At 46.7% G+C, this 20410-nt stretch overlaps 1 protein-coding gene across 1 annotated transcript; it reads left to right on the top strand.

The window, feature by feature from the left end:
* The first annotated feature begins 13284 nt into the window (after positions 1-13284).
* Positions 13285-17504, top strand: LOC127300599 (E3 ubiquitin-protein ligase WAV3). The gene is made up of 3 exons (XM_051330732.2): positions 13285-13558; positions 14551-14643; positions 15811-17504. The coding sequence occupies exons 1-3, from the start codon at positions 13421-13423 to the stop codon at positions 17170-17172; spliced, it is 1593 nt and encodes a 530-aa protein (XP_051186692.1). The 5' UTR covers positions 13285-13420; the 3' UTR covers positions 17173-17504.
* The last annotated feature ends 2906 nt before the right edge of the window (positions 17505-20410 follow it).

The raw sequence follows: 20410 nt of genomic DNA, 5'->3' as shown, positions 1-20410 counted from the left end.
CGTACACGTCTTAAGCTGTCTAAGCAAGAAAAAAGGGCGGCGAATATTCGCAACTAGTTACGCCTGCACCTCATTATCGGATATCGTACTTTTAAAATATTAAAATATACAAAATAAAATCCTAGATATATGTTATGTTGTATCTTGTGCACATCTAAAATTTTGTTCCAAAATATGGTCTGTGAAGAAAAAACCAAAACCAAAGTGAACAGTAGAACTATTCACATATAATTTGTCTTTTTTTGTGCAGGCCATACATTTTTTAGAAAATAACTTCGCACGTGTATAATGCACAATATAATATATGTCCCGATTTTTCTTCCGTAATTTTTAAAAATTTGAAGTGTGGCATCTGATAATGAGGTGCGGGTCTAAAGTTAAGTAGTTGCAAACGAGAGTTTCCTGGCTATGATCTACACAATAGTCTACATATACCGCAGTAAATTATGGAGTAGCAAGAAGGTAGTAATACACCGGTAAGGCGGCCATGAGGTGGTCAACAAAAGAAGATAGTAAGAGCATCTTCAAAGACGCGTTCCAAATAGTCGTCGGTAGAGACGTCGTCACCTTGTTATTGGGCACCAACACTAGCTCCCTTGATTTTTTATTCAAATTGCAACACTTTGCATAGTTTTAAACACGTGCATTTTGGATTTTTTAATGCATGGTGTGGAAAGCAACAAACTCGGACCATACCTGATCAAGTTTGGCAAGAGGTTCTTGATGATCAAATAGATGGCCATCATCCATTGGTTCTTCACGCTTACTCTAAATGATCATGTTGTGTATAATCACACAACAGTTCATCACCTCCCATATCTAAGATTCCGGCCATATAAAAGCAGGGCACAAAACAATGACAAAACGATGCTGGAGCACATAAAAGCCCTTGCATTCAGAAAAATAAGCTCTCTTCTCTGGGTCGGGGATTGTCTTCACAAATGTAACGTATGGGGGATAGATACCATCACCTAGATAGTACCCCTTGTTTGTACGTGTGGCCATTGATCTCAGAATTGACGGCGGCAACATGTCCCACAGAGCATTGCAACACGTTGATACTATTGTGAGTCTCTGCCATACCAAAGAATGCATGCCAAATCTAGAGGTCATAATCAGTTGTACTCTTCAGTATGACCCTTGTACAAGATTTGCGAAGTAAATAGGCAATTCTTCCAACCCAGTGTATGCAGTCGATTGTCTCTAGCATCCCAAAAAACCTCTCGCTGCAATTTTTCATACTCCCTGATGCCGAACAGAATCCGCATGAATAACTCCTTGTTCATCCTGAATCGCCGCCAGAAATCCTTGACGATATGTGTTGCATCGTCTTTGAAGTAGTCTGAGTCAAGCAACATTGAGCCGACAAGCCAATGCTGGTCCTTCTTCTTCACCTTCCCATCCCCCGATCCACCACGTCGAGGTCCAATGACTATCTTCTATCGAAGGCGGAGGAGGTTAGTCGAGATCAGGAATTATTGTTGTTTGTCGGCGGTGGTTCCAGCCTCCTCTTTTAGCAACATGTACATCATCACTTCGTCATCGATAACCATTGCAGCAAACTGCCAAACACCTTGTGGGCGGGGCGAACAAACTTCACTGCCGCCCGCTGCTTTGCGCCTACAAGTCGGGGGGGGGGGGGAGCTGGCACCGGCAAGGAGCGTTGCAGAAAGGCAAGCATATGGCGTGTGGTAGAGGCGGCAGGAGAGCTGGCACCGGCAGACTCCTCCCTTCGAACGATGGTTGAGAAAATGACAGGAGAGGCGACAAAGTCGGTTGTTCCGACCAAACCACAGCGTGAGATGGCCGGACATGGCGGTAGCGGCAACGACATTGAGGATTCTAGGTTGGCTGCGTGGGAGACAAGCATGGGGAGGCGACTACAATGACGGTGATGGCGAACCAGCGGGGCGGGAGGCGAATCGGGAGGGAGTACGGAATGGCCCCGTGTGGCTTCCAGGAGGGACCCGCGGGAGAAATCCTACGTGGACTGCAGTGCCGTTGTTCCCAACCCAGGCCGTGTGACAAGGGGTTGGCATGGTGTTGCCGGCTATTCTATTAGGGCATCTCCATCGAGACGACCCATCATGTCCTGGACCGTCCAAATCAGTCGCGCAAACAGGCGGACCGGCCGCGCGCACGCTCTAGCACGTGCAACCTAAACTATTGTTGAGCCGGACAAGGCGCGCGTCCTCCCGGGCCCTCTAGCCAGTGGCTAGCGCGTGCTCTGACGTTCTTTCTTTGGCCACCGGCACTCCCAAAATGGCCAGCACGGACCGAATGGGTCACGTTTGGTCGCACTAGCCTAGTAGGCTGGACCATGGTGAAATTTTTGTCTGTGACACAACTTAAATAGACAAAACCGAACCAAATGGATCTCCGTTTTAGGTTGTGGCTAGAGATGCTCTAGGCTAGAGATGCTCTCCCGAGCCCGTATATCTCCGAACCGAAAACACGGAGTTCGGTCTCCCGAACTGTTCAGTTTAGACCGTTTTAGTCACGGCGCAGATTTAAAACCGAACTCACGAACTGAAAAACTAAAAATCAAACATCACGGGAAAATGTGCTACGATGATCTTGCAAAATTGAACACATTCTTGCTCCGATCGAGCTACATTCATCGATAATTTACATAAACTAGCCAAAATACGGGGCAGTTCGAGCTACATTCGTTAATTTGAGTACCTAAATTATTAGATTAGGCTCCGGATTGTCACCGGGCAGTTCTTGCGGTGGCGGAGGGTTTTTCCGCACCGGTGACTCCTACGTGACCACGAGGGCGGCCACCTCGAACGCCGCCGCCTCCGCCCCCGCCGAGCTCCCGCAGGTGAGAGGCGGCCCATCTGCTTCGTCGTCGTCGTTGCCGTCGCTGCGCGGGGGAAGCGTCGGCAGCGGCGGGCTGCACGAGCCGGCGGGGGCGTCTCCTTGGCTTCTCCTTTGCGCGCCTCCTCGCGTGCTGCCCGGCGCGCGAAAGCACGCGGCCACTTCTGTGCCGCCCGCTTCCAACCGCCGTTGGAGCGCGCCCATCTCCAACCGTACACCCGGCGGACGCGGTGTTGGCTTCCCGCCGCCGATTCGGCCCCCTCCCCTACCTACGCGTCTTAAGCGCCCCATTGCGGACGGAGGGGTGGTGGCGGCAGCGGCGGAGCGTGTCAGCGACGGTGAAATTGCTCGCCGGAGAGGAGGCAGGCGGCGGCGGAGGAAGTGGTAGGGCGGAGGGGAGTAGGGTTTGGAAACCGAACTCCCCTCCGCGGCCCGTTTTAATACGGGGCGGCCGCCGAGTTTCTCGGGCCCCACAACTCGTTTTACGGGCCAGGCCGCGAGTTCGGGCTCCGTTCTAGCCCACTTTCGGCCTAAACCCGTATTTTCGCTGGACTTTTTCGGTTTCAGCCCGTTTTACAAGCTCTGTTAGAGTTGCTCTTAGGCTCCAAATGTGCATACCGAGTTGGGAGCTCAGAGATCACCAAAATGAGTAGCATTCATCATCTCTCAGCTTGAGCTTTCACCTTTTTGTGCTCTGTAAACTCTTGCGCTGCTTTGAGTTAACCTCCCTATCAGCTTGATCACATTGTTTGTCTGCTAAAGAGCATGCATGACAATACAGCGGTTGGCCGCTCGAAGTCTTTGCTTGACAAAAGTTTTCAGAGCTCAGAGTTTCATAGCATTGGCATCGTAGCAGATTTTGTTCCACTGGTCTCGAGCCCAATGATACACCTTTGTGTGAAGTTCAGTGCTTTGATCTTTTGTGTAATCCAGCTTTGTTTAGGGAAAGCAAGACATGCTGGTACGGACGATTCAGGTTGTGCGCCGCTCCCCGGCCCTATGTATTTTGGTGCCCTTGGGCGACGTAAAAAAAGACCCTTTCAAAACGATATGTAGTATAATTAGATATATATATAAACTCTCAGTTTGTTCGCATATTACAGTAAAAATAATTATAAAATGGCAGCAAAATATAAAATGTATTTTGCACTAGTTTCATTACCTCAAATAAAGACCAAATTACCATGAGTACTTCAATGCTTCTCGAAAAAGCTTCTCCGCGCATTTCTCGATGCAAAATCATTGACAATTGTTTCAAGATCAATGCTTTCCAAGATATCCTTCTCAATACAACATGTAGCCAAACCATTCAATCTATCTTGTAACATAGTTGACCTCAAACAATGTTTTAGTAGCTTCAGTTTAGAGAAACTTCTTTCAGCTGAGGCTACAGTCACAGATATAGTCAAGAGGATGCGATATGCAACTGACACATTTGGATAGCAATCAACAGTTGTAACAAACTGAAGAATCTCAAGCGTTGACAAATCATCTGGTAATGTTACTTGGAGAACCTTTAACTCAGAAACAAAATCATCGAGATCAACATTACTTTTAATTGGAAAATACTTATTCAAATCGCCTCTTTGCGATTTCCTAATCTTTTCATCTTGCTTTCTCTTCCTTTTTTTCGCAGCACCAGACAATTGTTTTGACGGCATTGTAACACTATAGCGATGAATGAATTTACATCAAATTAAAACCCTAGAAATAGTTCTAGATTAGAAGAAAGAATTAGCCGGAATCAGTTGAGGACTTACAAAAAGACCGGACGGGCCACGGACGCACGGTGGCCGGGTGAGCCGAACGCACGGTGGCCGGGTGAGCCGAACGCACGGAAGACCGGAAGAGATCGGCGCAGGAGCGCATCCCTGTCCAGGGATCGGCCGGCGAGGCGACTGGCGAGGCGAGGGCGTAGACTAGTGATGCGAGGCGATGGCAGGGGCGTGAGGCGATACGCCGATGCCGATCCGTTACGCACGTAACGCAGCGACTCTTGGTCTGGGAGGCCTGATCGAGCGAGGGGCGTCTGGGAGGGCAAAACCTATACACCGACCAGGTCGGTGGCTACCGGCCACCGCACACCCCTGGTCGGGTATGGGCCAGGCCCATTTATGTCTGTTTAGTCTGTTGGAGTTCGTTTTTCCTTTTTTTTTCTGGTTTTTTTTTCTGTTTTCTTTACTTTTCTCTGTTTCGTTTATATTTTTTCAGATTCGAAAATTTTAATTTTTAAAAATTGTTCAAATTCAAAAATGTTTAAATTAAAAAAATTTCAAATTTGAAAACCGTTCAAATCTAAAAACCGTTCAAATCTGAAAACTGTTCAAATCTGAAAACCGTTCAAATTTGAAAACCGTTCGAACGTGAAAAATGTTCGAATTTTTAAAAATGTTCATATTCGAAAATTTTCAAATTTTGAACAAAAAATAAAAAATGTTAAAATTAAAAAATTGTTCAAATTTTGAAAAAAAAATCTAAAAAAATGTTTCAAATTCGAAAAATGTTCAAATTTTGAAATATTTAAATTTCAGAAAAACTAAATTTCAAAATTCCAGATTTTGAAAATCGGTTTTATAAAGAATCAGCTTTTAAAAAACATAAAAGGAAAAATCGAACAGAAAAAAAACGAAATAGCAAAAAAAACTGGGAATGTTGGGCCGGCCCAACAACCCGTCTGGGGGGTGTGCGGCGCCTGGTCCGCGCCGGGAGCGCCTACTCCCCGCCTTAAGCGGGAGGCAGCGTTCGCTCCGCCTGAACAGGTTCCTCGTGGGCCGGTCCAAACCTGGGCCCAACAAAAGGTACTGCTTCTACGTTTTCTTTCCTTTTAGTTTAGATCTTTAAAGATGTTTAAATTTAAACAATGTTCAAATCTGAAACAGTTTTGAAATAAAAAAATCGAACTAAAATATGTTTGAATCTAAAAAAGTTCGGATATAAAAAATTTCAAAATTTTAAAGTGTTTAAATTAAAAAATTGTTCAAATTTGAAAATTGTTCAAACATAAAAATTGTTTAAAATTGAAAAATGTTCAAATTTAACAATTATTTAGTTTATAAAACATAGAATTTTAAATCGAAGAAAATTCATATTTGAACAAAATTCATATTTCAACAAAATTCATATTTGAACAAATTTATAATGTAAACATTTTTAAATCAAAGCAAAAAAAACAAATCTAAACAAATTTCGAAATCAGCAAACCAATGCAGCAAAAATAAAAACGAAACCATCAAAAACCGAAAAAACCTGAGAAAAAACGAAAACCAGAAAACAAAGGAAAAAACCATACCTGCTAGCCGCTAATGGGCCGGCCCACCCCGTCCGTCGCTTGAGCGGGAGCGAATCGCTCCCGCATTGAGCGGCGAATAGGGATCGCGGTCCGCGCCGACCAGGTCGGCATACAGCACCCCCGTCTGGGAGCCGAATTCGTTACTATAGTTGGGCCTGCTGGCCAAATTTTATTTCCAACCCATATACTATAGAAATACAGCCTCCATCTTGGGGCCCCCCCCAGGCCTGGGCCCTTGGCGACCGCCCAAGCCTGCCAAGGGTCAGGGCCGGCCCTGGCCGCTGCTTGCAGTTTTCAGATTTTTTCTGTTCATTTTCATGACCAATGTAGGGAACGTGGCACTGGCAACAGCAGTGTGTTGTTTCTGCTTTTTTAAACTTAATTAAATTTGGTGGGAACCGTGTATTTTGACAGGGTTTGACTTGGTTTTGGCCTGACTCTGGTTGTTGGCTCCCATGGCATTTGTTGGGATCTGTCTGGAATATTGTATCGTTTTCCCGAAAGCAGAAATGGCCGAGGAGACAGGATCATCGAGGATTGTACCAAATTATAATCGTAAAGTCGAGACGGGCATTGTGAAGAGAAAGACAATGAGAGCGAAAACCTTTCTCGTAGTGCGAGCAAAAAAGGGTAGAGGAGGAGGACTGGAGGAGCTCCGAGTGGCATTCCCAGCCTTGCGATGATGCAACAGAATATCGCCATCGTCATGCAGTCACATGAACGTGATGCTGTGAGCTCATCTCCAAGGGAAGCCCTCAAGGCCGAGTTTAGTTGCTTGGAAAGTCGTTTCCCGGCTTTAAAGTGATGCAAAAAATTGTGAGTTTCGAAGGTAGCTGTTTTTCGTATTTTTGGCTCACATGAACTTTAAAGAACCATCAGAATAGATCTGTTAGGCACTCTTGATTCGTTCTGTTGTCACTGGAATAGGCGCTGGAGGGCGCAAAAGGAGGGAAGTCAGGCGCGCGGGTGCGGAGGGAGATGGCGGGAGAGGGAAAATTTGCTGGACGGTATGTCGCGAAAAGTAGGCTCACCGCCCCCACAGTGGGTCACCTCAGTTTTAGAAGATACAATTCCCCAATATTCCCTCTAGGGTAGTGAAGGTGGCGACATCGATTTAGATATGTGGCACCGGCAAGTCGTACTAGATAGATCTGCCTCACCTATTCTGTCACCCTCCTGTCTCACGTCCCCTGGGCGGCGGGGTTCGCAGATTAGCGGTAGCGGCGACCTCTCTTTGTGTGGAGCACCATCTTTTCCCCGTTGTCTCCGCCGATGACACCATGGAGCCAGCTTCAAGCAAGGTCGTAAGAACCTGTAGCCCTCTACCGGCCGAAACCATTCAAACTAAAACCAATTTTTGTCGTTCTTTCTATGCAACACCAAATAAACTAGGATGAGGAACATAAACTTTTCATTCATGCGACTGCGCTCGTAGCTGCGATCCTGGCCTGGATGTTTGCGATCCTAAAGCGAGTGGTTCATCGCAATGACAGGCCGACTATCACCGATGATCCAATGTTTGAACATGACAGAGAGCGGATGAACAATATGAATTACATCTATAACATCAACGATGTAGAGGTTGTCCAGATGATGAGGATGAAAAGAGCCCCTTTTAACAGCCTAGTGAACACATTCAGGGTTAGGGGTTGCTTAAAGATAACATCAACTGTTATATCGAAGAGCAATTAGCCATATTTGTTCATGTTCTTGGACAAAATGAGAGATTCCAGGTGATTCACAACACATGGTGGAGATCCACTCAAATAATATCTCGTTATTTCAAGCAACTCATGTATATTATTGGCGAGCTCAGAGAAGAGATGATCAAGCCGCCATCTGCCCGCACTCCCACCAAGATCATATATAGCTACCGATGGTTTCCATATTACAAGGTGAGCAACTGAACATCTTTGTGAATCACAATGTTCTACTTTAGCAAGACCTAAAAAGTTGCTCATTTTCATGTCCGGATTGCATTCGTGCAATTGAAGGCATTCATGTCACTGTAGGAGTGACAAGAAGCGAGTCACAAGCATACATGAGATGAAACACTACAGAAGCTAAAATATGCTAGCAGCTTTTGATTTTGATATGAGGTTCACATATGTTCTAGCAGGATGGGAAGGATCACCCATGATGCAACGATTCTCTGGTAGACAGCTTGGAGAGATCTGATGGTCTGAAAGTCCCAAAAGGTAAGTTCTACCTTCCTGATGCGGGTTATGCTTACCGCACTGGTTTTTTTTCACCCTTCAAGTCAACAAGGTATCATCCCAATGAGTTCTCTGCAAGTTTTCTATGATTATTTAACTTATTTCAAGTCAGTTTGTGAGTTTGCCAAATAGGCATGTCGGTTATTAAATGGTTTTTTTGTTCTGTTGCTCAATTTGGACAATTACAAGTGTCTTAAATGTTGTTTTTATTCAGTGAAGCATAAGGAATTATTTCTTTTGATCTGTGGCTTAATAATTTGGTCTTAATAGCTATTTTAGTCCTCGATAAGATTTCATTACTTAAGATTTATATTCTCAAATGTTCTGATGAATAATACAATGCTCATTTAGTTTATTATTTTCTCTCTGGGATTTTGTATCCAATTAATATGTTTGGCAAAGTTGCCTGTTGACTTTATAAGTGGGATTTAAATATATATATGTTGCCTAAGTTTCCTACTTATTGTTGCCCTGATGCCTATTGTTGCCTCTTATGCTTATTGTTGAGATGCTTATCATGTTTTTTTTTAAGATGAGAGATGTTGCCACTGGCCCTATTTTCTGTCTATTGACCAACTGCTCCATGTTGCCTTGTCTTTGGATATCTAAAACCCCCAAGCATATTTTTGTGATTTTAGGGGTTCTTCTTGGGATCACTTCCTTCGGATGCTACAACAAATGGATTCACCAAGAGGCGAATCCAACATTTTAGCATAACCAAATGGGTTTTCAATGTATGTGTTTGTGTCTTGCAGGTTCCATAAGATCAATATGAGATAAACATGAAGATGTAGATGTAGGAAAGTAGATAGATATCACTAGTTTTTTTGTAGTTTATATAGGTTTTTAACATCCTGTAATTTCCTTTCTGAAATTTCTCTTGTAAACAACCATGTAATGATTTTATTATGAATGAGAATAAATTTCTAAGCATTGTCATCTAACCTTGTATTTTTAGATTTATTTTATTTGTTATGAATTTTTAATTTGAACTCAAGTTTGAATAATTCAAACTTCCATTTTGAATTAAATTCGTATGTGATGTATGTGATTGCTTATTTCTATTGATGTGTATATGAGTATAGCCAAAAGGCTTGGGTCTTGGTTTTAAGATTTATGTTTTGAATTTCATCAAATTTTGAAATGAACAAAGTGATGTTGCAATTTGAATTCAGTTCTAATGTTGACTTAACTTAAATCCAACAATAAATTTTGATTTCAACCACATTTAACTTAATTAAAAAAATCAAACCCCCCCTCGTTTTGAGATGCATGATATGCAAATGTACAAATTCTGCTTCTGCCCTTCCCAAGTCCTATTATTCAGGGTGTTACACTCATTTTCTCTTCAAATATCGCTATGCCACTAGCATATGGTCCATGGTTAAGGATTGGCTTGACCTACACTCTTTTGAGTCTCCGGAGTGGATCGCTTTCGAGGACATAAAATCTTTGTGGATCCACATTATCCATGCCCACCTCAGGAGGATGAAGGCAATGGCTACACTTTTAATGTCAGTCCCGTGGGAGCTATGAAACGAGCTGAACGCTAAAGTTTCCAGAATTAAGAACGACATGGAATCGATTATCCTTTCGAAAAAAATTATGATAGGCGGAAGGATAATCAATTCCATGACGTTCTTAATTCCGCCTATCATATGGAGACGAGTTCATAGAATCTCGCCAGGGCAAAACATTCGGGTCACCTATTGCCGAGAGATCAAACTTTTTTTTGGGTATGTAGTCTACATGCATAGCATCTTGTACTACTTGCTTCTTCTTGATCAATGAATCAAGGCAAAAAAAAGTTTGCCTTTCCTCCATTTTTTCTCTCAATTCCCTAGGCTTTCAACTGATCAACAACTCCAGAAAAAGACCAAAGCAGCTCCAACGGATCTTCCCTTGCAACAGTCTTGAGGATCTCACTCTCGTCGTTGCCCAATCTCTCTCAGTGCAAAATAATACACGCATTTCTGTTCTTATCTCTCTTTTACTGGTGGAATTGTTGCAACTAGTGCAACCACTACACACACATCAACATTGCCTTGGGCAGTTGTTGGCAGTACTGTTTTGAAGCCGCATCCATCTGCTTCCCTTGTCTCCTTCCCCTGGCTTGCACAGTTGCACGAAGTATAGACCGGTAACCCGTTCCCATGGAAGTTCTCGAGGGCGGTGAGACGAAATACAAAGAAAAAGGGAGACGAAGGAAACGGACAAGATACTAGAAAAAAAGAAAGGAAAATAGAAAAAAGGCTTCCACTGGACTTATTGGGCACTGCGCTGCTCTGAGTCTCTGACTGACCGCCTGCCTCACAGACTGTGTTGAGCTTGAATGGCGTCCATGCTGCACACTGATCCATACCAGCACTAGCCCATGCCAGTCCGACGTCACGTGCAGAAAGGAGCGTCAAAAGTTGCTACAGTATATATATTTACCTTCGGTTTGATCCGGGGATTCTAGCTTTTTGAACAATCCTGAAAAATCATCTTATATGGCATATACTACACTAAAAATGATATAGGAAAATAGTGCACGATTATGATGTCATGTCATGTTGACGACGTGGGACTTAGCCCAATAGTTGGGGTCGCAGTGGCGCACCCTAACAACCGGAGTTCGATTCCTGTCAGGAACGAATTTCGGAATTGTCACGCCCCGCTTCTACTATATTAAAAAAAATGTCTAGTTCCTCCTAGACACGTTTTCATGATGTCATGTCATGTTGAGTTCTACCCAGTAATTGAAAACAACATCAATCCCAAGTCGTTTGTTTACATCACAATAAAAAAACTCCTAAATATTTGGTGCATGACATAGTCACCATAGGAACAATAAAAAAAAGGTGATTCCACGAGGTTAGATTCAATAAACAAATTTCTATGCAGTCACATATAAAGTAGAGACCGTATGAAAATGCTTCCGTCGTTTTCAATCCCACAAACCAGACAAACTCAACGGGAAAAACATCTACTAAACATGATCCTCCAATTGTCTTATGGATTTCGTTTAAGCCACAAAGAGCTGCCTACTCCATTTTTGTACAGGTTGTATGAAAAGACCGAAAAAAAATTAGTGTCATTTCTTGGATAGTTGAGATCGGCATTCTTAAAGTTACTCATCTTCTTCCCCATTTTTGTGGAGCATGTAAATTACATACACTCATGAAAATACGAGGGTACATAATACTTCATAAAATTGCTATATGAGTCTCTCCTGAGTTGTTAACAACATATATAAAATAGGTGGGAAAGAAAGAAATTTATAGGACTGGAATATGATGGTTTGCTGACTTTGGGTACAAGATAGCAACAAACAAATTTAGGAACGTTTTTGCGTTTGAAAATGGAGCTGCTAGAACATATACCATAATTCATACCGTAAACTTTAAAAGAAAATCCACGCGAGAAATTAAAGATGTACATACTTCACCATACATTTTATACATACACACCGAAGGATGATCAAACCCTAACCGTAATCTACCCATAGTGCCGGAAGTGGAACAAGACGGCGAAGCGGAGCATCTCCTTGGCCAGCTCCAGGCATTGACAACACAGTTGCGCGTGGCCTCGTCGGTGGTGTTCGCCGCCACCTAGCGTTCGTGTTGGAGGAGGAGTTCGTCCGCCTCGCGTTTGAATAGCGGGACAAACTCGTCGAGCACAACAACCTCACGTCATGTGCGGGTGCCGCCGCTCCCCCTCCTTCAAGTGTGTGCACGCAGGGGTGTGTGGGAGCTCCCCGCCTCCGTGGTGTTGTTGTCTTTGTTCACCTCAGGCTACGCCGTTGTAGCCCGGCCGAATGCGTGATGTGGCGCCGCCCATGCATGCGGGCAACCTCTGCCTCGCGGTTGGCGGGAGGGCTACGAGGGTGGTGGATGCAAGAACCCCTACGGCCACACAACACCGTGGCTCGATTCATAGGCCACTGATTTGCCGAAGGGGTGCCATAGGAGGGGTGCGGCGGCGGAGGATAGGATGCGGCGATAGCGATAGTAGGGGATCGGGATTTGGTACCCCAAATCCAAATACCCCTGGGTATCGATGACACCGGATATTTTTTTTAAATCCAGGCCAGGCCTTTTTGGGGCATCTGCTCGGGTAGGAAATACAAAAATAGGCCAGAATTTTTCTATTTGGGGCTATCCTCTAGCTGAAATGCGGCGGCAGTTTGCCGTAATCTTGCTAGGGTTGCCTTGCCGATGAATGAACCACGAATGGAGTGAGCTAGCTAGGCAGTGGGAAGCTCAGGTTGCGACAGGGTTGGGCAGGCACGCGTTACAGATTGTCCTTTCCGTGCGCAAAGAAAAAGGAGTAGTGTGAGTTGGGACCACAGTGAGCAGCAGCTCAGCAAGCAAGGACGCTTTTGCATAAAGGCGTTCGTCTGTGTTTGGAATTGGCGATACACCCATCAGTATTGTGCTTTTCCATAAAGAACCTCAAACGTGTTCCTAATTACTAATGTGAAGAGAAAAGAGTAGTAGAAAGCATTTCACAGCGTCTCGTGCCCCAAACGACGTTCAGAAAAGAAAAATGTCGGATTGACCCTTTCGAAACGCCGTCGTGTGATGCCATGTTTAGGGGGTGTCCATTTTCAACCGTGTCCCCTAAGAAAAAAAACAAGTGTAAAAATCAAAGACATCACACATCTTAAGTCTCCGTAGCCGGACCGGGCCGGGGTGGGCACACCGAGCAGTATTTGAAGCACGCCACGATCGAAGTAGCCGTTGGGGCTCACGGCTGGACATGTTAAGTCTTCGGAGCTTCTCAAATTTCTTTGGATGACAGTTTTGAGAAACCCAATTGAAGATGCTCTAAAGCATTTCAAGTTTCGAGATTTTTTTTCTTAAGTTTATGTTTCCAGGGGCTGAAATCTAGATGAGAAACTAACGAAGGGTTTTGCTGCAACTACCAAACAACTCTGCTCACTCACTTTGGGGAGAGAGAGAGAGTATGATGACTTCATGGCCCTTTGGCCCCTTTTGCTCCATGTACAAGAACCAGATGGTAGGCAAAGCAGAAGCGATTACACCACCACCTAGGACAGCAAGAAACAGGGGAATGGTGCTGTAGCTGCGGGGGGCAGCAGAGAGCAATGGCGGGGGGATGCGGCATCGCCGGCGAAGGAACGCTCGCGCGGTGGCGGAGGGCGGCGGCCAAGCGGATCGGCTTCTCCTGCGCCTCCTTCTTCTCCTCCCACGCCGCATCTCCCTCCCCGCCGCCTCCCAAGACTGTAATAATCTCTGCCCCTCCTTCTCTACATTTCATCAGAGTTGTTCTGTTTCTTTGGTTTCAGTCTCGCTCATGTCCAAGAACCATAGGCTCCTTTTCCTCTGGGGTTAGATAAGTTTTGGTTCCTAGCCAGCTATGCATCCCTTTGTGACCTGTTTTTTGGGGAGACTTTTGGCTTCTTCTCCGTCTCTTGATCTTGGGTTCTTAAAATGATCTCTCTATCTGTTGCAAATGTTCTAACCAAGCTGGAGCAACAGGAGTATTGCCGCTCCTGTCGCATTTTCTTCCTCTTCCTTTTCCAACAGTAGCAGCTGTTTCTAGGTACTGCTGCCCTGCTCATTCATTTATGGAAATGATTGTTCTAGCTCCCTCCCGTTCCTTCCTTGTATTGCTAGCACCTTGGGAAATGATTATACGCACCACGTACTCCCGTTCTTGTGGTCCATTTACAGCCCCCACAAAGAATAAATCACCTTGGATCTACACATCATCTGGAGTTTTCTTTAGAGATGTTGTCCTCTGAAGTTCAAAACTCCGAAAAAGCTTGTTCTGTGTGGAATGGTTATTTTGATTCAGTTCTTTGGTGACTGATAAAGCCAATGCATTATTCTCGTTGGTACGCTGATGGTTGCTAGCTACAACCTGCAAGCCGCACTGCGCAGGGGACATGGAGCACTTTGTCTTCGCTCTGATTTTTAATCATTTTTTCTAGGAAAATTGGTGCCCATGTTTCTCTCTTCTTCCAACATTGTGTTTTCTAGGAACCGGGCAATTATCTTGGCCTTTTATGCACTATATCTATCTGGTGAATCCTTTTACCAGCTCAAAATAAATATTGTTTCTCTAGTAACTCGACTTTTAACAGTGCTAAATTGTTTTAGCACTGTCCTTGTATAGGATGTATATGGTCCGTTGGTGGATGCCTTGCTTGTAGCTCTATACTGCAAAATGGCAATGTATTAACAGGACTGAGGTCTGTAATTGTGTGTGCAGATCTCCTGCTCAGCAGTGAATGCTCCAGCAGACAGGAGTGATGGAGAACAGGAAAAGCTGGAGGAGCCGACCAGCACTAGAATGGCTGACAAGGTACCACCAGCTCCATGCCCACTTTCATTATTTTTCTTTCTTTTCTTTTCTCTTCTTTTCTTGTTCCATTTGGACCACCAGCTCTGTTCTTGATCACTACCTTTACCGGTAATTGAGCCTTTCTTTTAATAATTTTTTTTTCGAGGTTGATCTTTTAATAATTAGGAGTTGTTTATCTACTAAAGCATGGGCAGTTATGTTTAGATGTGCCCAGTGTCAACCAATTAATTTTTGTTAAGAAATCAGATACTACATGCTTTACCTACTATCAGGTGGCAATAAACTGAGATAGCAAGGGCCAAGCTAAGAGGAGAAATTGGGGCTGTAAGAGAAGGGACTGTAGCAGAAAATCTTGATATTGTGGGGTTCATCTTCACTTTGGTCTCTCTTAGGAGTGCCCAATTTCGTCCTGTAGAAATTTTTAATTTTGAGGTGTGTAAGAGGAGGAAGATCACTGAGATAAACCATTTTCTCCTTTCTAAAGGAAAGACTTGAGGAGGTGATAATTTTGAGGGTTTAGATTCTTGGCTACATTTGTCGACCTCCAAATCATGAGGATCTGGACACCAGCTATCTCCATGACCTCATGTCTTAGTTTGAAAATCTGGCAAAATGTTGCAATTAATTGAAAAGTGTGGTTCCGTTTATTTAGTGCACATGATGGGTTGTATGGTTGTCCACTCATATATTATCTACTAAGTAAGGACTGTTAGTATGTGCACCCTTTGTTTGTTTCAGTATAATGGAGCATCGGTACTTTTTAGTGGCTATTGATGGACAATCATATCACCACTCAGATGAATCATAAGGTCTCTCTGGTAACATGATACTTGTCTCCCTAATGGTATACAAAAGAACAAGACAGTGGCTTATGTATCCTTATGACACCTGCGGCGACATGCATGGCATGTATTATGCCATATGGATGGCATATATCAATGTTATGACATACATGGCATACATGACTCTCCAAGACAATGAAAGCAGACATTGTTTTCTAGCCTTAAAAAATTCTTCCTTCACTAATAGTTCCAAGCCCGTTAAATCTAGGCTGTGGCGATCGTTTACTGCTACTTGTATGCACATCAGTTTTAGTTTCTAATCTGCTCTCACATGTATTCTGAACTCATCCACTGACTAAACATTTTACACTGTATTCTCATGCAGAACCTGTGTGCAATATGTTTGGAGAGCCTCAGCATCAGCAGCAGTGACATTGACAACAGCGACAGGCCAGCGATCTTCACAGCCCAATGCTCCCACTCTTTCCACTTCCTGTGCATCGCCTCCAACATCCGGCACGGCAATGTCACATGCCCTATCTGCCGTGCGCAGTGGTCTCAGCTGCCACGTGACATGAAGGTGCCACCGCTGCTGCACAACCAGTCTGATCCGATCCTCCGCATCCTCGACGACAACATCGCGACGTCCCGTGTCAACAGAAGGTCCTCCATCCGTGCCACCCGCTACAACGATGATGACCCCGTCGAGCCTTACACTCTGACGGAGCATGTCGACCCGTGCCTGCGCTTCGCCCTGATCCCGTCGCCAGTGGCAGCAGCTCACCACCATGCTCTCGGACACTACCCTTGTGGACGCATGATGCCATTACAACAGCACTGCCAGTACAGCAGCTCCTCCATGCTTTCGCCATCGCAGATGGCTTCACCAAGCGCGCAGAGGCGTGCTTACCTCTCAGTCAGTCTAGCTCCACAGCCAGCCATGGACCTCGTCTTGGTTGCCAGCCCCAACGGCCCACACCTAAGGCTCCTGAAGCAGGCAGTGGCACTTGTCGTCTTCTCCATGCGCGCCATCGACCGGTTAGCCATCGTCACAAATGCTACCACCGCAACCCGCGCATTCCCCTTGCGCCGAATGTCGTCCCACGGCAAACGGATGGCGCTACAGGTCATCGAGCACCTCTGCTCCGTCGGTGGAAATGATCCAGTAGGGGCCTTGCAGAAGGGTCTGAAGATACTCGAGGACCGGGCGCACCAGAACCCTAGCAAATGCATCCTTCACCTCTCCGACCATCCGATCCGCAGCTATGTTGGGGTGGACATGAACCGTTCGAGCATCCCGGTCCACCAGTTCCACGTCGGGCTCGGCTTCGGGGTGCAGAACAGCTTCGTGATGCATGAGTTCGAGGAGCTCCTGGCGCGGCTGCTCGGCGGCGTGATAGGGGACACCCAGCTGAGGATAGGTGAGCATGGTGGGGTGGTGAGGCTTGGTGAGCTGAGGGGTGGCGAGGAGAGGAGGATCCCGCTTGACCTGGTGGCGGACTGTGGCTTCATTCTGGTCGGTTATAGCTACCTGGAGGGTGGAAGGGAGGATCAGCCGAGGAACGGCGAGGCCGCGGTCGGGTTTGAGGAGAAAGGTGGCGACAACAGGTGCTGCGGGATAAGGGACATGGGTCCGAGCATCGGCGGCGGTGAGAGGAGGAGCAGCTGCTGCGCCGAGAGCTGGGACCATCTTGACCCATTCATGGCGCGGCGGTGGGCTAAGCATTTCAGCGTGTACAGATCCTGAGTTGTTGAAGAGATGTGGAGCGTCTTGGTGATGATCGGATGAAGAAGTCTGGTTGCCAGTTTGACAGGATATGATTCTTGGTTGGTTCTTTTGTTTTTTACATTCCTGCGAGAGTCTCAGGGCAGTGTTCGTTATTCTTTTCTTGGCTTTTGTTGTGGATCTGAGTCCCATGTTATTTGGATGTGTGCAGAGGGTTATCTTTCGTTTTCAGCCAGTGTGTTTGTGTGTATCAGATCAAATAGAAGGCTCCAGAACGTAAGATTATGAATGTCATGAAGTGACGTGCCATTCATTCTTCAGAAGCAATGCAATGTCTCTTTGTTGTTGTTGTATGCTAATTTCGCAATTCAAGTCTCAGAACATGAGGCTCGATGCCTCACTGGCATGTTTGAGGCACGTGGTCAGCTCGCGTCACTGTGATTTAGGAGCGATTTGTCTGGAATTCAACTTGCACTCCCCGTGGATATTTAGTTTCAAAAGCAATTGTCTTTCATCCTTGCATTTTTGGTCTTTTGTAAGTTCATTGCCACTTCTTCTGCATTTTTGTCATTTGATGCCTCCAAGTTACAGCAATACAGCTCCAGCTCAATCGTTCAGGTTAAAACCCAAACGAGTAAAGCCCCGGTTGGTGACAAACCTATTTGGAAATCTGTTTGGAGTCAAGTGCCAGAAAAAGTTCGTAATTTTGCTTGGAGGGCTACACATGGAGAGCTCTTGCTACTGAGATGAGTAAGAAGAGGAGGCTCTTTTCCCCTCCCCTTCTCCTCCCTCCGCCTCTTTCTGCGCGTTGACCACCTAAGACCGGGCCGATCCCGAGCTACCTCCGCCGGATTAGCCGGCTGAAGATGGCGGAGGAGAGGCACCGAAGTAGGATCTAGGACTAGTTGTAGGTTTTTCGGTTGTTTGCCGGTTTTTAGGAGTAGAGTGACTAGGTCTCCAGGACCTGCTGCATCTTGCAGTGGAATCGCGGCGTTCTGCTCCGGTGGTCGGAGCAAGCGAAGAAGTTCCTCTCTTCCAGGATCTCCTTCATAAAGGGCTATCTAGGTGTCTCTCTCTGTTTAAGCGGGTGGAGGCTGCCCTGCTTCTCCTGGCCAGCCGTGGCGGCGAGGGGGAGAAGTGCGGTGGCTCCGAAGACATCAGCAAACTCTGGTCCTGGCCGGCCATGGAGGTGAGGAGGGACTTTGCTCTGCTGCTGCTGCTGCTTCTTCCCCTGCTGCAACGAGAGTGGCTTGTAGGTGTTGCTATCAGGGGAGGTGCTTCTCTGCCTCGTTTCCTTCTCTGTCCGACCGTGGAGGCGAGGGGAGAGGAATATTGGTGGACTCTTCCAGATGGTGCCGGTTCTCTCAACGGTGGTTCATCGACGACGGGCGCAACCACGCGGACGACATCTTTGCCTCTGCGATTTTAGGCCGGCAAGGCGGCCCATGTTCAACCTCCATGGAGGAGGCCTTTCTCTGCTTCTGCTGGAGCTCGACACGTCCTTGTCGCCAAGTTCCCGGCGACTTGGAGGTGACCAACGGCGGCGGATCTTCGCCGGAAACAGGCATTCGAGCAACCTTTCTTGGTTCCTTGGCGGCGACGCTTCAAGGATGTCGGCGATCTATGGCGGAGGAGCCCGAGGACCTGGTTGCTTTTCTACTTTTTATTCTAAGGTGCTTCTTGTAATTGTGCAGGTCTTATATTCAAATACTAGGTTCTTTAGGGCGAGTGTTGTTAGGGACCTGCCTGCAAATTGTACCCACCACGTGTTACTGCAATGAATTACCACCTTCTTGTTCAAAAAAAAAAAGAGGAGAAACATGCGAGTCACATGTATATGCCCCATATGTGGCTTCGAACAGGAGGATACAACACACATGATTTTCCGCTGTGCCCATGCTAGTGCCGGACCCATGATTTTCTTTAAGCCTGGATGTACTGTAAACCTGGTCTATTTTTTATCAAAATATTCATTAAAATAGGCAGCGTCGCCGGCCGAAAGTCTGGACGCGTGCCTGGGCTTAGGAACGGTAGGTCGCCTATGCCCATGCGGTTAATATTTCGCAGGCTATGAGAGTGGTGCGGTCAATACCAATACACCATCATACAATCATCTTCAAAATACAATCATCTTCAAGGACCTCACGACAAGTGGCTTGAGGAATTCCTTTTTTATATGAAACACTGATATTCCATTAAATTAGCTCGCCAGAATCGCCGGACATGGCTGATATTACAAGTTCAGGAACCCCCTCTAACCAGACACAATGCAAACCATAGCTTCCTGAAGCACCTACCCCCGCCAGGATATTTGCTTGCTGGTTACACTCAGGTGGCATATAGAGAACTCTAGTCTCGATGAATGCTAAACCCAATTGGGCTCCTCTGGCGACCAGGGGGAACCCTAGCGCCGCCGCCTCTAGACCCCCACCTCCTCCCTCTCTTGCCCCGCCGCCGCCGGAGGTGCCCCGGCAAAGCCGCGCGCGCCCTGAGGAAGGTGGCGGCGGGGCGCTTCTTCCCCTCCCGCATCCTCCAGCGAGAAGGAGCTCGCTCGGGCGGCGGGTGCGGCGGTGTGCTGCAGGCGCGGCGGTGTGCTGCGGGCGTGGCGGAGTGCGGCGGGCGCGGCGGTGTGCTGAGGGCACGGCTGCGACGGTCGGGCGCGGCCGGGCTGGATCTGGGCGGGCCAGCTCGGGGCGCGGGCGGTCTGGGCATCGTGACGGTGCTGCGGCAGGCCAGCGCGGGGGCCCTGGCCGTGGAGGTGCTGCATGTTTGCAGCTGCTGCTGGGTGGTGGTGGTGTGCCGGGGCGGAGACCCCGGGCAGCGGCAACGTCATGGTGGGCGAGGTGGTCGACGGTGCTGGCGCGCAAGATGGCGTGCTCCGGCTTCCCTGTCGGTGAAGGAAGACTCGGCGGGAGGGTGTGCTTGCTCCGGGTGAAAGCTCTGCCCGACTCGGTCGGTGCCAGCGATGGCGACGCTTCATGGCGCCGTTCCCCTTCTTGGAGGCATCGTCGTGGAGCACTGCCTTCGAGGATTCGTGACCTTGATGTCTACGCACGCTTCTATTCCTGTAGACAGTGTTGGGCCTCCAAGAGCAGAGGTTTGTAGAACAGCAGCAAGTTTCCCTTAAGTGAATCACCCAAGGTTTATCGAACTCAAGGAGGTAGAGGTCAGAGATATTCCTCTCAAGCAACCCTGCAATTAAGATACAAGAAGTCTCTTGTGTCCCCAACACACCTAATACACTTGTCAGATGTATAGG

The sequence above is a fragment of the Lolium perenne genome, chromosome 5 (assembly GCF_019359855.2).
Source record: "Lolium perenne isolate Kyuss_39 chromosome 5, Kyuss_2.0, whole genome shotgun sequence".
Lineage (NCBI taxonomy): Eukaryota > Viridiplantae > Streptophyta > Magnoliopsida > Poales > Poaceae > Lolium > Lolium perenne.
Note: the sequence above shows the minus strand (reverse complement) of the source record. Positions and strands in the feature narration are given on the sequence as shown.

What these genes read in the sequence shown, in the direction of transcription:
- LOC127300599 (XM_051330732.2), top strand. Translation starts at nt 13,421, where the DNA reads ATGGCGGGGGGATGCGGCATCGCCGGCGAAGGAACGCTCGCGCGGTGG. An exon ending in CCCCGCCGCCTCCCAAGACT is followed by an intron (nt 13,559 to 14,550) that starts GTAATAATCTCT and finishes TTGTGTGTGCAG; the next exon opens with ATCTCCTGCTCAGCAGTGAA. An exon ending in GCACTAGAATGGCTGACAAG is followed by an intron (nt 14,644 to 15,810) that starts GTACCACCAGCT and finishes ATTCTCATGCAG; the next exon opens with AACCTGTGTGCAATATGTTT.